The sequence below is a fragment of the Plasmodium coatneyi genome, chromosome 12 (genome assembly GCF_001680005.1).
Source record: "Plasmodium coatneyi strain Hackeri chromosome 12, complete sequence".
NCBI lineage: Eukaryota > Apicomplexa > Aconoidasida > Haemosporida > Plasmodiidae > Plasmodium > Plasmodium coatneyi.
The window spans coordinates 249,132-270,391 of record NC_033567.1 but is presented as its reverse complement, the minus strand read 5'-3'; the positions used below and the strand labels follow the sequence as shown (position 1 = coordinate 270,391).

The 21,260-nt window shown below is 30.6% G+C and overlaps 5 protein-coding genes across 5 annotated transcripts; 4 read left to right on the top strand and 1 right to left on the bottom strand.

Moving 5' to 3' along the window:
* Positions 1–2,892: 2,892 nt before the first annotated feature.
* PCOAH_00037430 (Gap) lies at positions 2,893–3,630 on the top strand (the record flags this gene model as incomplete). The annotated part of the gene is made up of 1 exon (XM_020060534.1): positions 2,893–3,630. One exon carries the CDS (start codon positions 2,893–2,895, stop codon positions 3,628–3,630), a length of 738 nt encoding a protein of 245 aa, XP_019916942.1.
* A 3,361-nt stretch (positions 3,631–6,991) lies between these two features.
* On the top strand, positions 6,992–7,972 carry PCOAH_00037420 (Uncharacterized protein; the record flags this gene model as incomplete). Its single annotated transcript, XM_020060533.1, has 2 exons — positions 6,992–7,069; positions 7,337–7,972. The coding sequence occupies 2 exons, from the start codon at positions 6,992–6,994 to the stop codon at positions 7,970–7,972; spliced, it is 714 nt and encodes a 237-aa protein (XP_019916643.1).
* A 2,645-nt stretch (positions 7,973–10,617) lies between these two features.
* Positions 10,618–11,760, top strand: PCOAH_00037410 (Uncharacterized protein; the record flags this gene model as incomplete). The annotated part of the gene is made up of 2 exons (XM_020060532.1): positions 10,618–10,824; positions 11,062–11,760. 2 exons carry the CDS (start codon positions 10,618–10,620, stop codon positions 11,758–11,760), a joined length of 906 nt encoding a protein of 301 aa, XP_019916476.1.
* Positions 11,761–14,177: 2,417 nt separating this feature from the next.
* Positions 14,178–14,960, top strand: PCOAH_00037400 (Uncharacterized protein; the record flags this gene model as incomplete). The annotated part of the gene is made up of 2 exons (XM_020060531.1): positions 14,178–14,251; positions 14,465–14,960. The coding sequence occupies 2 exons, from the start codon at positions 14,178–14,180 to the stop codon at positions 14,958–14,960; spliced, it is 570 nt and encodes a 189-aa protein (XP_019916183.1).
* Positions 14,961–18,323: 3,363 nt separating this feature from the next.
* On the bottom strand, positions 18,324–19,375 carry PCOAH_00037390 (Uncharacterized protein; the record flags this gene model as incomplete). The annotated part of the gene is made up of 2 exons (XM_020060530.1): positions 18,324–19,049; positions 19,211–19,375. The coding sequence occupies 2 exons, from the start codon at positions 19,373–19,375 to the stop codon at positions 18,324–18,326; spliced, it is 891 nt and encodes a 296-aa protein (XP_019916180.1).
* Positions 19,376–21,260: the final 1,885 nt, after the last annotated feature.

Here is a 21,260-nt window from a genome sequence, read left to right as displayed (position 1 = left end):
GGAATGCGATAAATAAATGAGAAGCAGAAAATCAGAAATTGTGGTGGGCAATCTTACTCCTCTTACGGGCGCAGAAGTGTTAAGCGCACAGTGAAATCAGGGGATGTTGGCCGGGTTGACGCTTCTGCGTGAAGGAAGAAAGGGACGAAGACGAGCCTGGACATAAGAATTAAAATTATTCGGTCATGTTCAGAATGCGCCGTTTTTCCAGTTAACACATAAATAAATATATAAATATATAAATGTACGTGTTTCCGTTTGTAAGCCGAGGGGCGCGCAAAATTTTGAAGGATGACGCCATTATGCCATGTGCTCCAGAGTGGTAAATAGTACCAGAACAGGCAGCGTGGGTCACGAATCAGGCCACCTTGTGGAAAGGATCTTTTGCAGAGGATGACACGTGTATACAGCGCAAGTGGAAAAAGTAAATGCCTCTTAAAATGCGATTTCTTTTTTCATGTTCTACATTTTCCACGTGCGGGAATTGCACACGTTTTGTATACATTTGTGTTGAATGAATTTTTTTTTGTGCGTTTTTTTAAAAATTTAATGAATTATGGAACATTAAATTTGCCTTTCATTTTATCATAATTTGAACTGTGCACATATACATACACATAACTCTATGTATGTTACACGTGTTCGCAAATTAATTTTACCCTTGCGCATATAATATATATGCGGATACAGGGTGAAAGGATTTTTTTCCATCAAATGAATAACATCACCTTTTTTCCCCCCTTTTTCATAAAAGAAGGAAGTAAAAAAACTTCGAGAAAACGCTTCTCATTTGAATAAAATTTATTTTTGTGTATATTGTCGATTCGGAAATAGTTATGTTGGGGAAAATGTTCTGCAAAAATGGAAATGTACGTCGTAAGGGCGACGTTCGAATAAGGGGTTGAATGAAATTGAGGCAGGGGCGATTATTGCACTTATTTTTCGGCAGATAAATTGTTACACAAATGTGTTCACATGTTACTGTTTATTTAATGGGAAACAATTTTGTACCATTTCCTCACTTATAAGGGTACATCATATTACCACTGCGTAGTTACTGAATTGTCATCTTGGTGATTTTAAAAATTTTCATGAATAATTGTTACATTCTCTTTTCTCACGCAGGAGGTTTTTTTTGTCTCCTAGAACGGTCATTAATGTTTGAAGGCGTATGCATATATACACACACGTACAAACATACACGTATAATACTGCTGCATATGCACATGTTGTGGGGTAGCGCAATTTATTCATTTTTTAAATTAACGGGATTTGGCGAATTATCGCATTTCCTACGTAGGATATATGTTTTTATGCAACTAAAAATTGGTACCAAAAATAAAATTTTGTCTACAACGATTTTTCCTCGTTTGTTCTGGAAAAATAAAATTATAAAAAAAATGCTGCAAAAAATGTAGCAATCATAATGCAAACATTTGTTATACCATTATGCCTATTTTTTATGAATACAACACTTTGGCACAATCTGTTTTTACAATTGTGCGTGCAGTGAATTGTTTCGATTTAGATAATAATTTTTATCAAGCGCTTATAGGATGTATATAATGATGAATAAATAAGCGCAAGGACAATATTATTTAACGCTGCATGTGTTTTTTAGGTGTAAATGGAAACTTGCTTGATCAGATAGAACATGTTTTGGTGAAACCGCCATCATGTTTTGGAAAGATTTACTGTCGCTACAACGTTTAACGAAGATAAATCTATACGTGCAAAATTACGTACTTCGTATATTATTTTCACCTTTTCGCTATAAATTCGGAAAATATTGTTGTTTATTATTAGCGCAGAACATATCGAATTTGCGGGTATATTAAAATTGTTCTACATGAATTATGTATACATGTATAAGTATATATGTGCGCTCGTTTATGTGCATGGTATATTGACCAATGGCTAGTTACATAATATGTTGTATAGAATAACAGATTTTCCGGTGAAAAACTGTTGGTGCATCATGGAAAAGAAAAATTGGGGGGTGCCGTCTTTTGGCGAATGCCTATCCATTAATGCAACACTGTGATGATATATATATATTACTAAAATGATGAATGATGGGTAATTTTCTGCATTTGCATATTACATTTATTACCTGTTAATGGACAAGGAAAATGAAATCGACGGGGAAAATTGCTGGCACCGTTATTAACAAAAATAAACGTGCACTTTATATTGTAAAATGAAAATTTACATGTAAAGAAGATTTTATTTATATGTATAATTTTGGAACATATTTATTTGTACAATCTGTATACATGCACGTATAAAATAATTATAGAAACATTTGCATTTTTAAAAGAAAAAAAACACTGAAAATTGACCACTTTTAAAATAAATTGATGATTTGGAAAGAAGAATTAGAAAGCAATTATTTACCTATTATTTGTTTATTAATTATTTATTATTATATTTTTGTTAAAAAGAAACTGTTTTTTTGTCAAATGTGAAAAAATTACAAAATTTGTTCGCTGCGTGTTATTACAAGCAGACATTGTTAATTTTTTGAAGTTAAACAACTGCAACCGGTTGAAGTATACATATATAATATATGTTTAGGTGTACGCACGTATTTGTACGTATAGTTAGTACTATAATTGTTCTCCTCTTTGCAACATATTTTGGTTCCCCATTTTTTAGAACAGGTTGCGGGATTTTTATAAATATCACTACACGTGAACAATAACGCCGGAGGGTAACGTATTATCTGTATAGGTAATTATGACCCCACTTGCATGCACAAAATATTAAGTTCTACATTTATATAAAAATAAAAAGTGCCACCTTCTTCAGATCCGTTTGGCATATTCCTTTTTCTATTAGCAAAATTACAACCCTGTTGTAAATAATTTTTTGAACAATTTTACTTTAAGGATGAGGAATTCAAGGAAATGCAATTTCAGGAGGTTATCCCTCTTTGCTAGCTTATCTGTAATGTTTTTGTGTGGTTCTACTTTTGTTTCCAAAAATGATACGAATGTAGTGAAGACTTTTTGCGAGGAAGAATCATCCTGTCAGAGGGAGCAAGTATTCGGGAGGATTCTTGGACAAGCCGGGGTACAGGGCGTGCTAAGTGCGAGGAATGAATTAATGAGTTTTAGAAGAAGATCCATTTATTCCCAAATGGACAAACTTATGGATTGTTTATTTAGAGGATTTTTAGATACCTTAATGTGGTTTACTGAAGAAGTTTACAAATCGGATGGAAGTGGAGCTTCTGAAGATACTGCAGTGATTGAAAAAATTATTAGGAAACAAATGTACACAGAAGGCGTTACTCTTTCAAACAGAACGGTAACTAATGAAGTGCAGAGAACGAAGGAGCGTCACGAAGAAATTGCAGCGCAGGGAACAACCTCCGAGGTAGTCAGACGTATGATGAAGATATACGAACTGGAAAATAATTTATCTAAAGAAACGATGAAAAAAGTTAGTGCTCCAAATAGAACAGAAAGCATACATGATATCTTGAATACAGAAAAGATAAAACTTAAAATTAAGAAGAAGTTAGGAATAATTCCGTACAATTATGATGGTGTTATTATTGATTCCGTGGCGTCCAGAATTATTGGACGTGTTACGGATATATCTAAGGACGAAAATATTATGTAGAGAAATATTTAGTGCATATCGGGGAACTGTGTTAAGTGCTTTGAAATTAAAGGTTGATGATCCGTTTGCCTTTGTGTGTGTTCTCCTAACGCATTAGGCGCACAAGGACGGCGGAAAATAAATGTATGCACGTGTAATGTATGCATGGGTAATGTGTGTACGTTTGTTCCTTGTGCACGTCTGTTTTGAGGGATGTTATAATATATACATATGTGCACATACGCACGTGAACATTCGCATGTGTAGATATATATGCTTGTCAGTCCCACGGTCACCCCTACAGTGTATGCAACAATATGTGCACGAGTTCGTACATTTACACGCGCATCTGTTTGCATAGTGCTATGGTATATACGCCATTAGAAGGTGTCTCCCTTATAAAAAAGAATTAAGATAATTAAATAATTAAGCTAAAATTGTTATGATATTTTATAATGGTGAATAAAATTAAAACTTTGTGTACCTATTTCGTTTTACTTTTATTCCCCTTAGTAATTCTTTTTTATAGGTTTTAAATGTTTATATACTTTAGTACTATGTTTTAAGCATAATTTGCTTTGCTTTGCTTTAGTTTTTTTTCTCCCTAAACTTATGAAGTCTATTGGTTTTTTGCCATTTATAATTTTTCACGTGCTACTTATTAAGTATTGTATATTCTAGTTTAATTTTTTTGGGGGAAATTAATTGCCCATTTTGAAATATAATTATGTATAATATATTTTGTTCTACGTATAAACCATAGACTTTAAGAAAGAAGTTTAAAAGGGATGAACTATGTTAATATGCTATGTGTAAAAATAATTGACGAATTTTACAGAATATATAATGAAGTCATTAAATTGTTCTTTTAATCTGTAACCGTGCAGATGTGTCTCGTTAGGGCTGAGTTTGCTTGGTAGGTTTATATGTGCATGTGTGGTTATATGCACTCGGTTATAGTTATGAACATGCGGGGGGAAGTATGCCCACATGGGGTATACCAGGCCAGTAGTGCACAATTGCCTGTGTGCATTAAACGGACTAAAAAGGCAAAGTAATCCAATGCATCCATATGATTTGCAGCATTTTCAATGTAACAAAGAAGAAAGTTTTTCTCTTTTCCTAGTGTTAAATTTAAGAACTTTTTTGAGCACATTAAAGTATAGATATTCAATTCTGTAAATGTCCGATTTGGGGTTCCTGACATACATTTATTCTCTTTATGCTACATTATATAACCGTGTAAGGCTAATAAAAATTGTAGAAAACCAACTCTTATCAGTACTGCACCTTATTCGTGCATTGGAAAACTTATTTTTAATATGATATAATGGGAATTACCCTCACCATTGAAATAAAAATTTGTTTGAAGATCCAAAAATAAATAAATAAATAAATAAATAGGTAGTAAGGAAAATATACACTTCCCATTACGCGGGTAATATATTTTTCTTTCTCCCAGATGAAGTTCTGCATTTGCCGGGGAATGTGTTATACTCATGAAGCACAAGACACCGTAACCCCCATTGTAGTAACTGCACGTGAAATTAAAAATTCACGTTTAAACAATGCTAAAAATGGTTATTTAATTTATATAGTTTTTGCTATTGAGGTTATTTTTTGTAGAACTAAGGATTATCATCAAATTTGATGATCACTGCTCCTTTAGCGATGGGTACGGTGTTTAATTTTTTTTGTTATGTTCCAAGCAAATTGTAAATGCGAAATGGTCATTTTTATCTTTAGAGTTGTGCTACTAATAAATAAAGAGGTGTCCTCCACGAACAAACATTTTTATAGTGAACCGGTGTTCTTAGTAATCCCAACGTTTTTTACATTTTACTCTTTTCTTGTGTTGTTCTTTCTGTCATATTGCCATTTTAGTTTATATTTTATTTTTTATGTTATGGTTATTCCGTGTGTAAGCGTGTCTATGGCGCTTTCATTTTTTAATTTTTACACCTCATGGATTGTAAATTGTAATCTGTTTGAGCAGGCACATTTGTAATTGGTATGTGGAACGTTCTACATTTTTTTTCTTAGCAAATGTTATAATATTATGCATGCTTGTAAAGGCACATGGAACATTGTTTTTTTTTAAATACAGAAAGGTTAGGATTGTATAAAATATGCGCTACCATATTATATGCACAAACCATATACTACTCAGCACATGCAGAGGAGAGGGGAACTTTAAACGATGGTGAAATAATTCAAAAGAGTCGCTAATATACCGCTATTACTTTTAGCATAGAAAATTTCACGTTTCTATTTTTGCACTTTTTCTTTTATTTAAACGTGAAACAATTTTATTGACAAAATTTTATATACAGGGGAAAAAAATCCTTTCTTCCTTTAAAATGTGCTTATAGGAAAAATATAATGGCCCGAAGACGCGTAATCGCATTGCTACTGGATTATTTAATTTACATGACGTTGCGGTGAAGACTTTTTAAATAGGTGATAAATATTTGTGAATTATACAAATATGGCGCATACATTTTTTTCATAATAAAATTTGGCATTTATAAATAACATCATTTATACATTTATTCATTTATTCGTTTTTTCATTTTTTCGTTGATTTTGAATTTTTTTTCCTTTTATGCGTAATTTTCCTGAATTTCTAGTGACAAATCGTGGCGTACGTTATGAATACACATTCGCTCGCTTACTGTTTTTATTTAATTTTTTTTTTTTTTTTTTTACGCAAGGCTATTTTTTAATATGCACCCATGCGTAGTTTCCTATTTAAATAAGTACTCTTTCGCAGCATTTCAGAATGTGTGATCAATATTCCACCTCCTATGCAATGCAACATTACCATTTAACATTCACATTTTTTGGCAAGATTTTCAATTTAATTGTGTTATTTAAGTACTACACTTATTTCTTCCAAAAGTTATGCTTGCATTCTAATTTATTTTTTAATTAGCGCATTACTAGTAATTTATTTTTTATTCGTACTATTGTTAATATATAACAAAAACTGATTTTATTTCTATTTTACTCCCCTTATATTTTCAACCTCCGCCATTTTTTAAACATTTTTTTTTTTTTTTTTAAGCGCTCCGTGTATTTACTAGATCAAGCACACCTAGAAGAAAAGCTGCCGGCTATCAGATCAACATATTTTTCGGCAGAAGCGCAGTAGTGAAAATTTTATTCTTGCATATAGTAGTAAAGCAAATTAAATTTTTATTTTTAATTTCTATTTTTTTAAAAAATTAAAGCTGCAAATTATAAAAAAAAAAAGAATACTCTATACTTTAGCTAATTTTGGGAGATACATTTTTTATCATATTATTAATAAAAATTTACACAAAAACTTTTTTCCAGCTGTTTTCACGATAACTTTAAATAATTAATATTTTCTGAAAAAATGTATAGAATTCTATATGCCAAAATTTTTTTACTCACATTTAGCGCTTGGATATTGCGCGCCTCTGATAATGAAAAGGTAAGAATACGCACAGGCGTTTAGCCTACTTGGCAAAAATGTACATTACCTACATAGAATGTATAAATATATATATAAGTATGTGTGTAATATATGTATTTACATTTCTACTTGTAATATGTAAGTGCTTCTACACCACTTCTGTGAATATGTGATGTCCCTCTCCCCATTAATGCGCCGCGGTAATAATTGCCCGTTTTTATATTTGGAAAATAAAAATGTATATTCCCCTTTTTTTTTTGCGAATTGTGTAATCCCCTTTTTTAGGGTTTGAGTTATAACGGAAACAATGGGGAAAGAAATGCGCAAAATGATCTGGAGTTAAAAGTACCTAGATTGCTTTCAGTAAACGATTTAGATTCAGAATTAGATTTTGGCAGTTTAGAAAGCTTAGCGAGTGAAAACGAAAGACAAGAAAGATATGAAAGGCCAGAAGAACTGGACTTACGTGCTTTCGGTTTAGAAAACGATGAAGAATTGGACCCCAATTTAGAATCATTTAAAGAATATATAAAACATGTAGCAAGAAGTGATAAATCTTTACAGGAAAAATACGAAGATACAAAGGATTATATCAAAAACATGGACCCCATGACAAGAAAAAAAATTAGAAGAGAAATAAAAGACAAGTTAAACGAAAGCAGACGTATGAAGCGCCGAAGAAGATGCTCCAAAATGCATGGCAGGTGCAGAGATATGTATAGAGATTTACAGTACAATGATTACAGAATGATGTCTCAAATACGCAAGATGGAAAAGAGAATGTCAGGTCGTTCCTTCAGCGCTGGTGCTTTAACAGCTTTTCTAGCTATCATCTTGTTACCAGTTGAATTACTTTGCTGCTCTACTGTACTCTTCCTTATGGGGGTCTCTTTAATTTTCTTACTCTTGAAAAAATTCTAAACAGGACATGCAACGGGGGATGAAAAAAGAAAAAAAAAAAAAAAAAAAGGGAAGAAAATTTTGGGGTAAATGAAGGAAGAAAAAAATTATAAATGGAACCTTCAAACAAATGGACACATCTTCCCGTATAACAACCAAGTAGAAGTTGAAATATTTTTAATGGTATTTTTAAATAATATCAAGTTAAAGAAACGGAAAAGTTTTTGATGCTTGGAACAAATTAACAATTGGAAGTATAAAAGCATATAGAATTTAGTCGATTCTTTATTCTCAACATGTGAAGAGCTCAAATTTGGGGGTTGTTTTCACGACTGACGAAATAAATTAAATACTACCATCATTTAATGAGTGGCTTTTGCTATAATACTTTTGAAATTTACTGATTCGCGTAAAACATCCATTTTTAAGTATCGTTCTCATGTTTTACATTAATATCAAAGGAGGGGTGTGTATTTTTTTCATGAATATATATGTGCGCATAATTAAACTTCATTACAGGCATATAATTTTTTTTTTATACGATTTATAAAGCCTTTCTTTTGAGATAATTCCACTGTGCTGAATTAATTTACATTTTTTCATTTCCATATCACTGTCGTAATTTCTGTGCTCCGCTGAGTGTAAAGGTCGATCGTATTTATTTTTTTTTTCTTTCACATATATTTTATTACATTACATTATCTTATTTTATACTGTATTGCATTATACTCCATTTTCTTACGAAGGAGACACACCTTTTACCATTTTATTAAACGTATTCACTCTTCATATGGTTAGTGATTGATTTATTTTCACCCACTAGTTATAAAAAATATGTTTCGAAATAATTAAAAAGGAGCGTGTATGTGTGCATATAAATTGATATACATATATATTTATGAAATAAATGTTTTTTCAAGACTTGAACGAATAATTATTTCTGCAATTTCCTCCTCCACACCACAGATCGAATTTCTTAGCACACTAAAATGGGCATGGGGGGCTTACAGTTTTAGGTGTACGCAATCAAATAGGGCATGAAATGACACATTCCCTTACGTTAAACAGAAAGGGGAAAGGTCATTTTTCTATATGCTAACTATTCTGTTATGTAGCTATACATTAGCCGGAGATGCATTACACCTTTAAAGAGGTCATATGTGTATATCCTTTTACGTTATTAGGAAGTTCTTTTTTTTTTTTTTTCATTTTCACTATATAGAAACGGAATAGAATTTTCATCACTAGGTAGGAAGTAGTATCTGGGATAATGCATGCCCGTAACGTTTAAAGAGGGCAAGCGATTTATAAGGAACAAATAGATTACTGTGACATTAGGACGATATTTACACTCATCCTGTTATTCACACAGTTGTTATTTTTAATAATGCATAAATTATTTATAATATATTTATGAATACGTCAAAAGGTGGTTTATTGGCGCGGTAAAAGAGAAGCAAGGTAATGTCACAATGAGAACTATATAAATATGTTATTACTTTTGTTATTAAAAAAAAAAGAGTGGACATTCATTTTGCGGCAATTTGCGCGTTAGGCGAAAGGACGTTTTAAATCCTATTTTATTATATATAAAAATGTAAGGATAATATATTGTTATATATTAGAAAAATATATATATATATATAATTTCAAAAAAGGGACTTGAAAGGGTATAGGTTTTTTTTTTTAAAAAATAAATTCGTTCATGTATTATATTTCATTTCTTACGTGGTCTATTAAAAATTATGCATTTGCAATGAAGAATTATTTTGTATCGAGCAAGCGTATTTTGTTATTATATATATATATATACTTCTGTACACAAATTCAAATATTTTTTTATAGTGTATGCAATTGGCAAAAAAAAAAACAGAACACAAAAGAAAAAAGGGGGATTGCAATATTAAGGCTAAAGTACTCAAAAGTATTTTATATATTAGGGTTTCATCAGCGCAGTGCTCTAAAAAATATAATTTCTTAGAATATAGCCTAGCCTACAAAAAATATATAGCGTTATAAATACTTATTTTATTAACAAAGGGTTCACGCCGCTTCTTGTATCAAAATTGATTATTCTTCTGCTTTCTACAATGGACATCCATCATCATATATATATATATATAGTGGTATAATAAAACGTAATGACAATATTTCATTATTTATTATTCGTGCTTTTTCATGGCTTAAGCAGGTCATATGGTTATATATATTTATATGTTTTTTCATTTCGGTTATATAAAGCCCTAATGAAATTTTATCTTTTGAATTGTATTTTTTTTTTTTTTGAAAAATATTTTATCTAAAAAATATTGAATTATTTTTTATTGCATAATTAATAATTTTTACTAAAAAAGTAATTCAACGTGAATTTTTTTTTATATAAAAAAAAACATTAAAGTTATTTATTCTTATCTAATAAATAAATTAGCATTATATAAAATTAAAAAATTGTTATTCCTTCAACTTTGCTAAGAAATTTATATTATTCTTTTTTCTAGAAGTAAAAATTTATATACAAAAATATATTGCATTTTTAAGGAATATATTTTATCTTCGTTCCTCAAATAGAATCCTTATTACAATTGCATACATATTTATTTTATACGATTCTGTATTTTGCAGATTTTAATTATTTTATAGCAAACCCCTCCCCTTCGAAGAAAAAAATGTTTCTGAAAAATAAGAATACCTCCTCAAGTGGCAGTATGAGCTGTACATGTAATATGCTCGTGGGTGAAAGCTTAAGTAAGGCTGATGCAAATGCTTCAAGAAAAGATCAAACAAAGAAGGAAGGATCGAACTCCATTTTCTTCTATTCCAAGATTTTTGCCTGTACCCTCTTGATTTGGGCTTCACAATGTTCCTACAGCCATGTAAGCATTTATATGTAAAGATAAGTTCTTACGTGTGTTTATATGTGAAAAATGATGTTTCTAGTTCTTCCTCTCCTTTCATCGTGGTGTTTATGGAATTGCACAGGAAGGCTGCATATGTGCGGGAGAAATTACGCGCATATATTTGTGCGTTTAATGGCGTAGCCTGTATTACGTAAATTCCGCTTTATCATTATCATTATAATTATCCTTTTCCTTTTTACCGTTTCCTTTTAGACCAACTTTAGCAGTTCTCACGATGAGGCATACACTACAGGAAGCGTAGTAAACGCGTCTTTCAGCAGAATCTTAGCATCCAATGAACCACACGGAAACCATGGACCCAAAGCACACGGATCTCATGCGCCTGAAGGAGCCCAGGATGAAGAGCATCCATCCACTTCACAATCCCCACCACACCAAGGATCACAAGATGGAGCATCAGCACATTTCGAGCTAAATATTGACATTGAGAAAAAATTAAAAGATTTGAAAGATGTCATTTGGGATAAGGTAGAAAATGCAGTTGAATGGGGAACTCTCTCAGATAATGTAAAAGGTTATTTAGAAAAAATCGATTCAAACATTGAAAACAAAATTGTAGATGAAGTCAACAAAGCTAATCGAGATAGTAATTTAATGGAGAAACCAGGTGCCAAAACACAGATAATCAGTAGTTTCTCCCAGAATTATACTATTATAACACCACCTCTGTTGTTATTAGTTTTATCCGTTTTGACATCCGAAAGATGTAAGAAGCATCTGGCAAACATATTGTTGACAGCTCTTTTGGTATCAATGACTTATATTTTCTTTAAGCTGAAAAAAATGGACGATGTTAAAAAAAAAAATGCCAATGATCACGAGAACTACAAGAAAGATGACCAATACGGTAGTAAGAAGTCTAAGGATAAATTTAAAGGTTCCCATAAGTAAAACACAGGCCAGAGGGGTGCACAAAAAAAAAAAAAAAGGAATAAGTAAGAACTATATCTTCCATAATACAGGGGAAGCAAATATGACCAAGTAGAATGTATAATATATAGTTTATACTAATGTAGACAAAGGATAATATGATAATAACATCCATTATTATTATTTAACCGTGGAAGAGTTTAGAAAGTATCAAAATGGAATAAGCACACCATTTTTAGAGCACTTTTTTTCGACATCTCCACAAAAATAATGCAATATATAGTACATTGTAAATATTGAAAATTTATACTTAGAATAATATGGTTTCTGTAAAAATTTTCATCTTTTTCTTGAGGTACTTTTTTCGAATGCGTTAAGACATCGCTGTATACGTGTTTACATAGGTCTATGTAGATATACATATCTATTTCCCCACGTATGATTATGCCCATTTTGATCTCGTCATTTAAACTATTCATTTAGTGTTGTTAAGCAGAAAGTGTCCTCGTAAGTTACATTGTTTTTTCGCTTTTTTTCAAAACGAATAATAGAAACACAACTACTTTTTATAAGCCATTTAATCAATTACCTGAATGTTTAAAAATTAAAGCTTTTTTTTCCCTCTTTAAATGTTTATATTTATTCCTCATAAAAAGGAACAAACATTATATCATGCTATATTTCACACTAGTATGATTCTTGAAGTGACAGTATACATGAGCAAGGTAGTATGCATATTTCAAGGAGAAAAAGAAAAATTTATTGGCGCAGATGTAGTATTTTATTCTGGTACACATTTATAAAGCTTTCCCTAATAATTCAGACCTCTTATAGTTTTATTAAAACTTATTAACCTTTTTTTTTTTGTGTAAATTCGATATTATTATTCAAATAATTTGGATACGATTGTATATTGAACTTTTAATTTATTATTTCTTTTTCTAAACCTGTTTATCACCATACTGCTAGTACACTTTAAATGTATAGCTCAATAAGCCTAGAACAACACATGAAGCAAATATTAATTGTTTGCATTTTTTAAAAATTGTAATTTTGTTTTTTCCGCTCCCTTTTGGTATTATTTGAAGGAAATATAAATTTCAATAAAAGGAAAGGAAGGAAGGAACAGAAAAAATTATTACGTATAACTATTTATTATATCTACAGCTTAAAAGAAGGCAAAACCTATAACAACTATTTATGCTTATTATAACGGGTACAATAATTTTTTCAAAAAAAAAAAAAAAAGACGTTCACAGCAGTAACAATTTGGCGGGTGGCTATATATATCATATCACGCTTTATCAAGCCATATTTTGAGCCTTCAAATAACCACAGTTATTTTATGCATAAATGGAAGAATTCAAAAATTGTTCTAAAGCATTTACATTCCATAGAAATAATATTTTCTTAATTCCTTTCATACTATATCTTATCTAATCTTTTTTATTTTAAATTAATTCTTTATTTCTTTTTGCTTCTTCCTATGGATGCATATTTTTTGGAAGCTAAGAAGCAAAAAAAAAAAAATTGTAATAAAATACTCAGCCAACTCGTCCAATAAGGCTGATGGCTGATACATGTAAAGAAGGTCTTTCTTTTATATATATATATATATATATATATAATAATAATAATATATTCATTATTAATACATTATAAAGTACATTATATGGCGAAGATGCAACGGACTAACGCATGTATGTATATTTAAAAAAGTAGCTAAAAAGGTAAATGTACTGTTGAAAAAAAAAAAAAAAAGATTATTCCTAGCAGTTGCTACAGAATTGCAAAATAATTTGGCTAATTGGTACACTATAGCAATAATACCTTCAAGGCAATTTGTTCAAAATGAAAAAAACAAAAATTTATAACTATATTTAAATTGAAAAAGGTTTTTTTTTTAGTGTTCATTTATGCATCTAAATAAATTATTATAATATTGTAATATTATAATATCATAGTGCTTGCTTACAACACATATGAATACATATATACATATTGTATAAATTTTAATATAACTCTTCATTCAATTTTTTCTACCTCATAAATGCCTGCAATAACGATACTGTTTTATTATTTGCGCTATTATAAATTATTTTTTTCGTAAAAACGGGCTTCCGAGCGGCTCCACATTTATAAGCTAAGCAGATTATATATATGTATATACATAAAATAACATTATTTATAATATAAAGGCAAAGCAGCTCTATTTTTACTACCGAAGAAACGTTATAGCGATATTGAAATTTTTCCTTCTTAAATTATTACTTCCGTATAATTTTTGAAAAAATTGTATATGAGAAGATTGCCTTTTTATAAACACTTATTCATATTACAACAAATTCGTTCGCACAATGCAGAAAACAAAGAAAAACTCTACCGGCAAATCCTCAGTTGCCAACATAACGTCGAAGTGTAAAAACGCAAAAGTAAATATGAAAACCCTTGTCCTTAACGTTATCTTTGTATTGCTCCTAGTGTGGAAGTATAATTATTCCTTCGATGCAAAGTAAGATTTACTTTTTTAGAAAATGTTAAATAACTCCTTATATTTTTAAGTTTACCTCTCCGTTATGCGTTCATATATATGTTCAGATGCTACATGTGTTCATCTTTAATCCTTCCCACATTTGTGCTCACGCGTGGTACGTATATATCTAGGAGTAATCATTTATAAGGATGCAAACTTCATAATGGATTTTTTCGTTCCCCCCCTTTGTAGCACACCTATGAAGAGCCAAATGGGTACGCAAAATATGTCTCAAGATTTATTACCAAAGCAACGATTTGAAAGGATAATGGCAGAAACGCTTGTAGATCAAACATATAAGGAAGATTTCGCTTTAGGTAGCAAAATTAAAAAGAACAGTTTATATAACACCAAAGTGGATGATACCAGTGCATATAGTGATGAATTGAAAGCACTGTGTACCAAAATATCAACCATATGGAAAGAATCAGTTGAAGATATGGAAAAGGAGTATAATGAAAAAACACAACAAGTTGAAAAATCATGGAGGGAAAATATATGGAATAACAAATGGGCCAAATACTTAGAACATGTACATAACACCATTCAAAAGAAACTGAACGATTTGGGTAATACTCCACATGATACGGAAGTTAATATAGCATTTATGCTGTCCTACGTTGTTAAAGTCTTTGAAATGTTTATAGAGGAGGTTATTGAAGATGCGAAGACGCTAGGTAAAATGTAATATCACGTAAGAAGGCACGACAAACGAAAAAAAAAAAAAAACGCCACATCGACGTAATAGAAGACATGGTGCATTACACGGGATGTAAAAGAAGCGTATAAAATGGTTTAAAAAACAAGGGTAAAACAACTGCACATTTTTATCGCTCCTAATAAACGCGTCACCACGAAATGCTCAACAATATAACACCGTCAAACATACTTTTTCTCTACAACTGTTAGTTTTATGAAGAAACGCAGCGTATAACACATACTGGCTACAACAAACCAACGAGGGCGTCCACTGTACATACATTTTTGTATACATGATAAATTGTTACAGGTCAATTTCTTAAAGAAGAAAAATGGCACTTTTAGGAGCTTCCAAATATTATGCGCAGTAACCATACAAATCCACAAATTGATAGATCATTTTATAAATACCTATTACATTTGCAGCATAAAAAATGCAGCTGAATTTTGTAAAAATTACTTGTCAGAGTTGAAAGAAAAAATATACTGGCTAATTATTTTCCTTATCTTTTCCTTGTCCCTTTGCCTTCTTGCTAAACCATCTAAGTGGAGCATCCTCCAGTTCATTAATATACATATAAATTTAAGCGTACTTCCTGTACGTCAATCGCCACCCGTGCTGCATAAGCATATGCTGTGCTTGCATACATACGTACATACATGCATTTAGTTTATATGTATGCTTGCACGTATTTTTTTTTTTTTGCAAAAAAGACTTCTAAATGTAAATAAGTTTACATATGCACGCGTACAAAGCGCCTAAACATTTTTTTGGCATAATTAAATGAACGCCTTCATAAGTCACGCTTGTGCATAGAGGGAAACTCACCACCACATCGAAGTAAAAATGGACATTTTCCATAAGACATCGAACCTTTTAAAACATTATTTTTATTCCTCACCGTCCTAAACGTACGCTTCATGGGACGAGTGTTTGTGATAACCGCATAATCATATAACTGCCCACACCGGTAGGAAGTTTCTAAATATTAATGACAAAACGGTATACCCTTAAAGCTACCAAATTGTGTAATCGAAATAATTTTTAGAGCTATTTGACAAGGTTATATTACCATAGTAATATTTGTGATATATTTAAAATTGTGAAGGTCGACGTTGAATAAAAAGTACCAACGATCCACATAAAAAGTATACTTAAAAAAATATATTTTCCACAAAAAAAATTTTGTGAGGTTATAAAACCGCACCTAATGTGCGGAAATTACAAATCATTGTAACATGTCCATGAAGGAAAAAAAAAAAAAAATTAACACTATTATGAGTGCATACATACATGTATACATATACATGGTGCACATCGAACACGTTCACTCTCAAAGCATCCATTTAAATTTTCTTAAGAATGAGTGATTTTAACTCCACCCTTTGAAAGGTTACTCTGCGGGTAGTTCTATCTAACTGTGTGACCCGCATTTTAGCCTTTCATTGACGAAAAAATGATACTTATAATATCAGAAATGTTTAATCCAACTCGACCTCGAAATTGTATATGTAATTCATCTTCAACATCTTGTATAAAAAAAATACTGCTATTGCAATAGGCACCGATATTATCAAAGTAAAACCTATACTTTTATAGAGGATATCAATTTTAGTTAATAATACAAAAACAACTCCAATTGCTACAAAGATTATAGCTATAATAAAAATCATGTTGTCCATCAGAAGTCGACCGAATTGGCCACAGCACGTTTTTGGTATTTTATCAGGGTCTTCTAACTCGGGTATTATATTTCGAAGTACATATTTATCAAAGTCAGCATTCATCGCTCTTACAGCAAAAGCAAGTCTTTTACAGAACCCTTTTCCTCGAACATGCTTTTTACGATAGAAAAATTCTGGATAATCTCTTAATTCTGCTGGCCTACGTTTTATACAAACTGTAGGAAGTTCCTTTTCAAGTCTTGGCTGTAAAACAAACATTTTTAGAGCATGAAAGATTTTGAAATTAAAGGAGTGCTCCATTTTCAACATATATGTAATTTAAATGAACATTGAAAATGTGCACATATATACATATATATAATAAGCCAAATGACGGTTCCATCTTACATCAATGGTTGAAGAAGGTGATATCCAGGCGATAACGATGAACGCCAAAATAATACGAAGAAGACGTGCCATATTTACTGGATTTTTCTTTACCCCACCGCCCGGCGCGCTGGTAATAATTATACAAGTGTAAGGTTGGTATATATGTGGTTGTTCATTAATTAAGAAAAAAAAAAAAACGTGAATCTAAAAAAATATGTTTTTTTGATATTTTTCACGAATACATTTTGACATAAAATTTTTTGTACATCTTTCAGTATTATGTACGGTGCAGATCAGATCATTCTCTTAAATGTGCATTTTTTTTATTTTTTTTTTTAATCATGCTTTTTACATGTAACACCGCTTGGTGCGTGTACTCAAATCAATGTTCCTTTCATTTTAGGAAAAGGAAAATGGATAAAATTAATAAACTGTTCTAGAATGTTTAAAAAGAAAAAAAGAAAAAAAAAAAAAAAAAAGGTATAAAAGAGTATGCTACGTGAAGATATAATATTTTTTAATTTTTTTAAATATGCACAACTTGGCATTACGTGTATACTTGTATACATTCTATACATATTGTTTTTTTTTTTTTTTTTTGGTTCAAATGTTGCAATCAGTTTTTTAATATAAAACAAAAAACATGATGATTATCTGTGCACGTTTATATCGAAAGGGTTAAGTATTCCACATGAGCTAAACTGGTGCGTGTTATTTTCTTGTATACGGTACATTTTAGTTACCTCTGTTATTTTACTAGGCATAGTTTCCACAGAGTTTTCCCTCACCACATTGTTTTTCATATTTTTCTTTTTATTTCCCAAAATAAAATTCTATTTAACCCATAAAAAAAAACTTAGCTTTACTTTAACGACTATTCTATTAATGAGTCATTTATAGGGCGCATAGCGTAACATTTTAATTTCTTTTTCAAATTTGTAAGTTAAGAACCCATTTTTTTGGTTAAAAATATCGATGTTCCTTTGAACACAAATGTAAAGATGCAGGGTTCACCTATTATGCTAATTTATTAATGACATAGCAACTTAAAAAGGGTTCATTTTTATAAAAAAAAAAAAAATATTATTTTTCGCAAATTGATAGAATATTAAAAAAAAAAAAAAAAACATACGTTAAGGAAAGACTTAACCATGCGTATCGGTTGGGTTTGAGCGCACATTGGATCTGCGATGGCGTAATCCATGCAAGCATACGAAAAATTGTCTGTATATATATCATGTATATATATGTGGCCGATTTTTTTCGGATATTTTACTTTTTCCTTAGAGTTAAATTGTCACGGAAACAATATGGAAAGCAGCCTGATGATAGCAGATAGTAGCAGTTTAATGTGGTGATGTTTGCTATATATCATGAGTTTATGCAAACGACGTTTAATGCTCTTAATAAATCTATTGAATCTTTTCCAAAGGTCTGTAATATGTTGAAAAAAATCATACTTTTTTTTTTTATATTTCCTAGCATAATCTTCGGTTTCTTGTATAAAATCATGAATATTTTTTAAGTGTACTTCATCAATCAGGTAGGAATCTAAATAGTTTTTAAGGCGTTGCTCTTCTTCATCCAATTCTTCCTGTTCGTCTATATCCGCGTCAAAGTCTACGGTCTCTTCGTCAGGGTCTTCTATCTCCGGATCGTGGTCTTCTGTCAATACGTTAGGAATATTTGTGTACGTATCATGGTCTTCTATCCCTTCTTCTGAAGGACAATGGTTTTCATTTAAAAAATATTTTATGCCATTTTCAATCTTTGAAATTAGATTGTGAAATGGTAGTGATGTCCTTTCATCCCCTTCAGATTTAAGTGCTGCTAAATTTCGTCCTAAATATGTTCCTTCATTAAATGTTGGATAATCATCGTGCACATGAAATAATTTTGAATATCCGTTAATTTTAGAATACTTATTAAAATAGACTGGACCCTGTTCTATTAATGCGCGAGGCTTAACATGTGGTTTGTTCCCTTGGTTGCAGTGGGTGTTCCGTGTCTTGGAGAAGGTGCCCTAAGAGAAATGTTCAGATGAAGCATTTATTCTAGTGGTGTTAAAGAGTATGCAAGTGCGTAGACGTATGTACATATATTTATTCCAAATTAATTTTAAGAATTTTGCCGAGAAGGAGAAAACACAAGTAAAGTTGGGATACAATATTCCCAATATATTACATGGTTGGAATCGTATAGAGAGCAAATAAAAAGGGCGTAGATACTAATTTTAATAAAAAGGATGAATGTAATTTTCTTAATATTCAATAGATCCTTTCTTCCAGTTTGTGTATGTTCATGTTCAGTAGGCAAACATTCCCCTAGCTCCTCATGATTGTCTTCCATCTAGTTTTCTGATTGTTACTATATTATAATTTCTGTTCATGCTTATATTATGTCCATTTTGTTCAAATGAATACATTTTTACACAGCACTTTCGATATAGAACAGAAAGAAAAAAGAATGTGAAATTTTAAGCTATTATTATAAAAAAAGAGATAACAATAAATAAATAAAAGTAACGTATTAAAAAAGATATGTGATCTGGAAATTTTCCTAAAAGATTATATCATTTTTACGCATTCATTTGAAAAAAAATAAAGACTGGAAATAATAGCGTTTAAAATAAATTAAATTAAGCGCGTACAAAAAGACGGAACTGGGAACAAATTAAATAAAGCAAAAGCAGAAGCAAAAAAGCAAACACAAAAACAAAAAAGGAAAAAGAAAAAAGGAACAGAACGAATCTGGGAAGGTACATATATGTGAACAATAACATAATAGAACAAAACAGAAAAAAAAAGGAAAATTCCTAACAAAAGAATAATTATTTTAAGGAAGAGCCAAACAAAATGTAATATTGATTTTATCTTTTTCGTAAAATTTTTAATTGTTCTTCTGAGATATTTCAATTTCTACTTAAAAAAACGGCTCTGTACTCTGTACATAAATAGTCAAGCGTGATAATAAAAAAAAATTAAAACGAATGCATTTCTTCAGTATGTACTATTTTATATACATAAATATAATTGTAAGTAAAAAAGCTGAATGTCCAGCATCGCTAAGCATAGTGCGTAATTTTAATACGCATATATGTTAGGCATTAGAAAAGCGCATATTTATATATATATATTTTGTTATGCGGTTATAAATACTCTTTTACTGTTTTTTTGTACGAATTTCTTAAAAGGAAGGGATTTTAATTTTTTCGTACAAATAATTTATTCCGTTGGTTTTGCTTATTGCATGGAATCATTATAAGGAAGTGAGCTTCTATAATTAAAATTATATATCTTTACAATGGTTTCTGTTTCTGCTTTTTTTTTGTTTTTTTTAACATATAAAAATACTATTTATGAAGAAGTGTTATGTGTTCAAGGCAAAAAGGCATAATAGTTATTTAAATAAGCGCTTATAATAGTTTAGCAGTTATTGTTATATATTTGTGTTTGAAATAAAAATATTGCTTGCTACGCATGTGTTAGATGAAAATTGTTGCTATAAAATAGGTATATTGTTCAATGTGCAAAGAATATAGAACATGTAACTATAAGCCTTAGTTGTTTTAGTAATTTTATACTGTACGTACTCTTTCTATGAGTTAATAACGCATATTTGCTTCTATTATTTAGCACGTTTGCTATGACATGAACAATTTTATTCTAAACTTTAAAAAAGAAAGATTCGTTATGAAAACAACACCTTAGGTAAGCACGAATTAAAAATAATGTAACAGTTAAATCTGTTGCTTTTGAATTATCTGCTCAGAACAGGTGCAAGTGAATCTAAAGAGAGGGGTGCGTAAATGGTTGTTATTAAAAATTTTCTTCATATATAAACTTGAATACATTTTGAAAGGGGACGATATAGGCGGGGTTTGTTGCATATGTATGTATATATATTTGTATGTGCGTAAAAGGCTCATCACTGATGTATTATTTCTGCTGCACAATAAAGGGGACAGATAGAACGTTACCCTATCTGGATAGGATTAATTGGAATTTTCGTTTGACCACATTATTTTCATTATGTATTATACACTGCACAGTTGTGTATCTGATGAATAGTTCCTGTTCCATGCATAAAAGAACCGTTATCTGGCTTATTTGGAAAGGTGCGTTTATTAAAGGTGCGTGTTAATAATTGGCCTATTTTATATAATTGTGCCTTACATCATATATAAGCATATATTTAAAATTAATATATCCCATTTTTAAGGAAAAGGAAATGT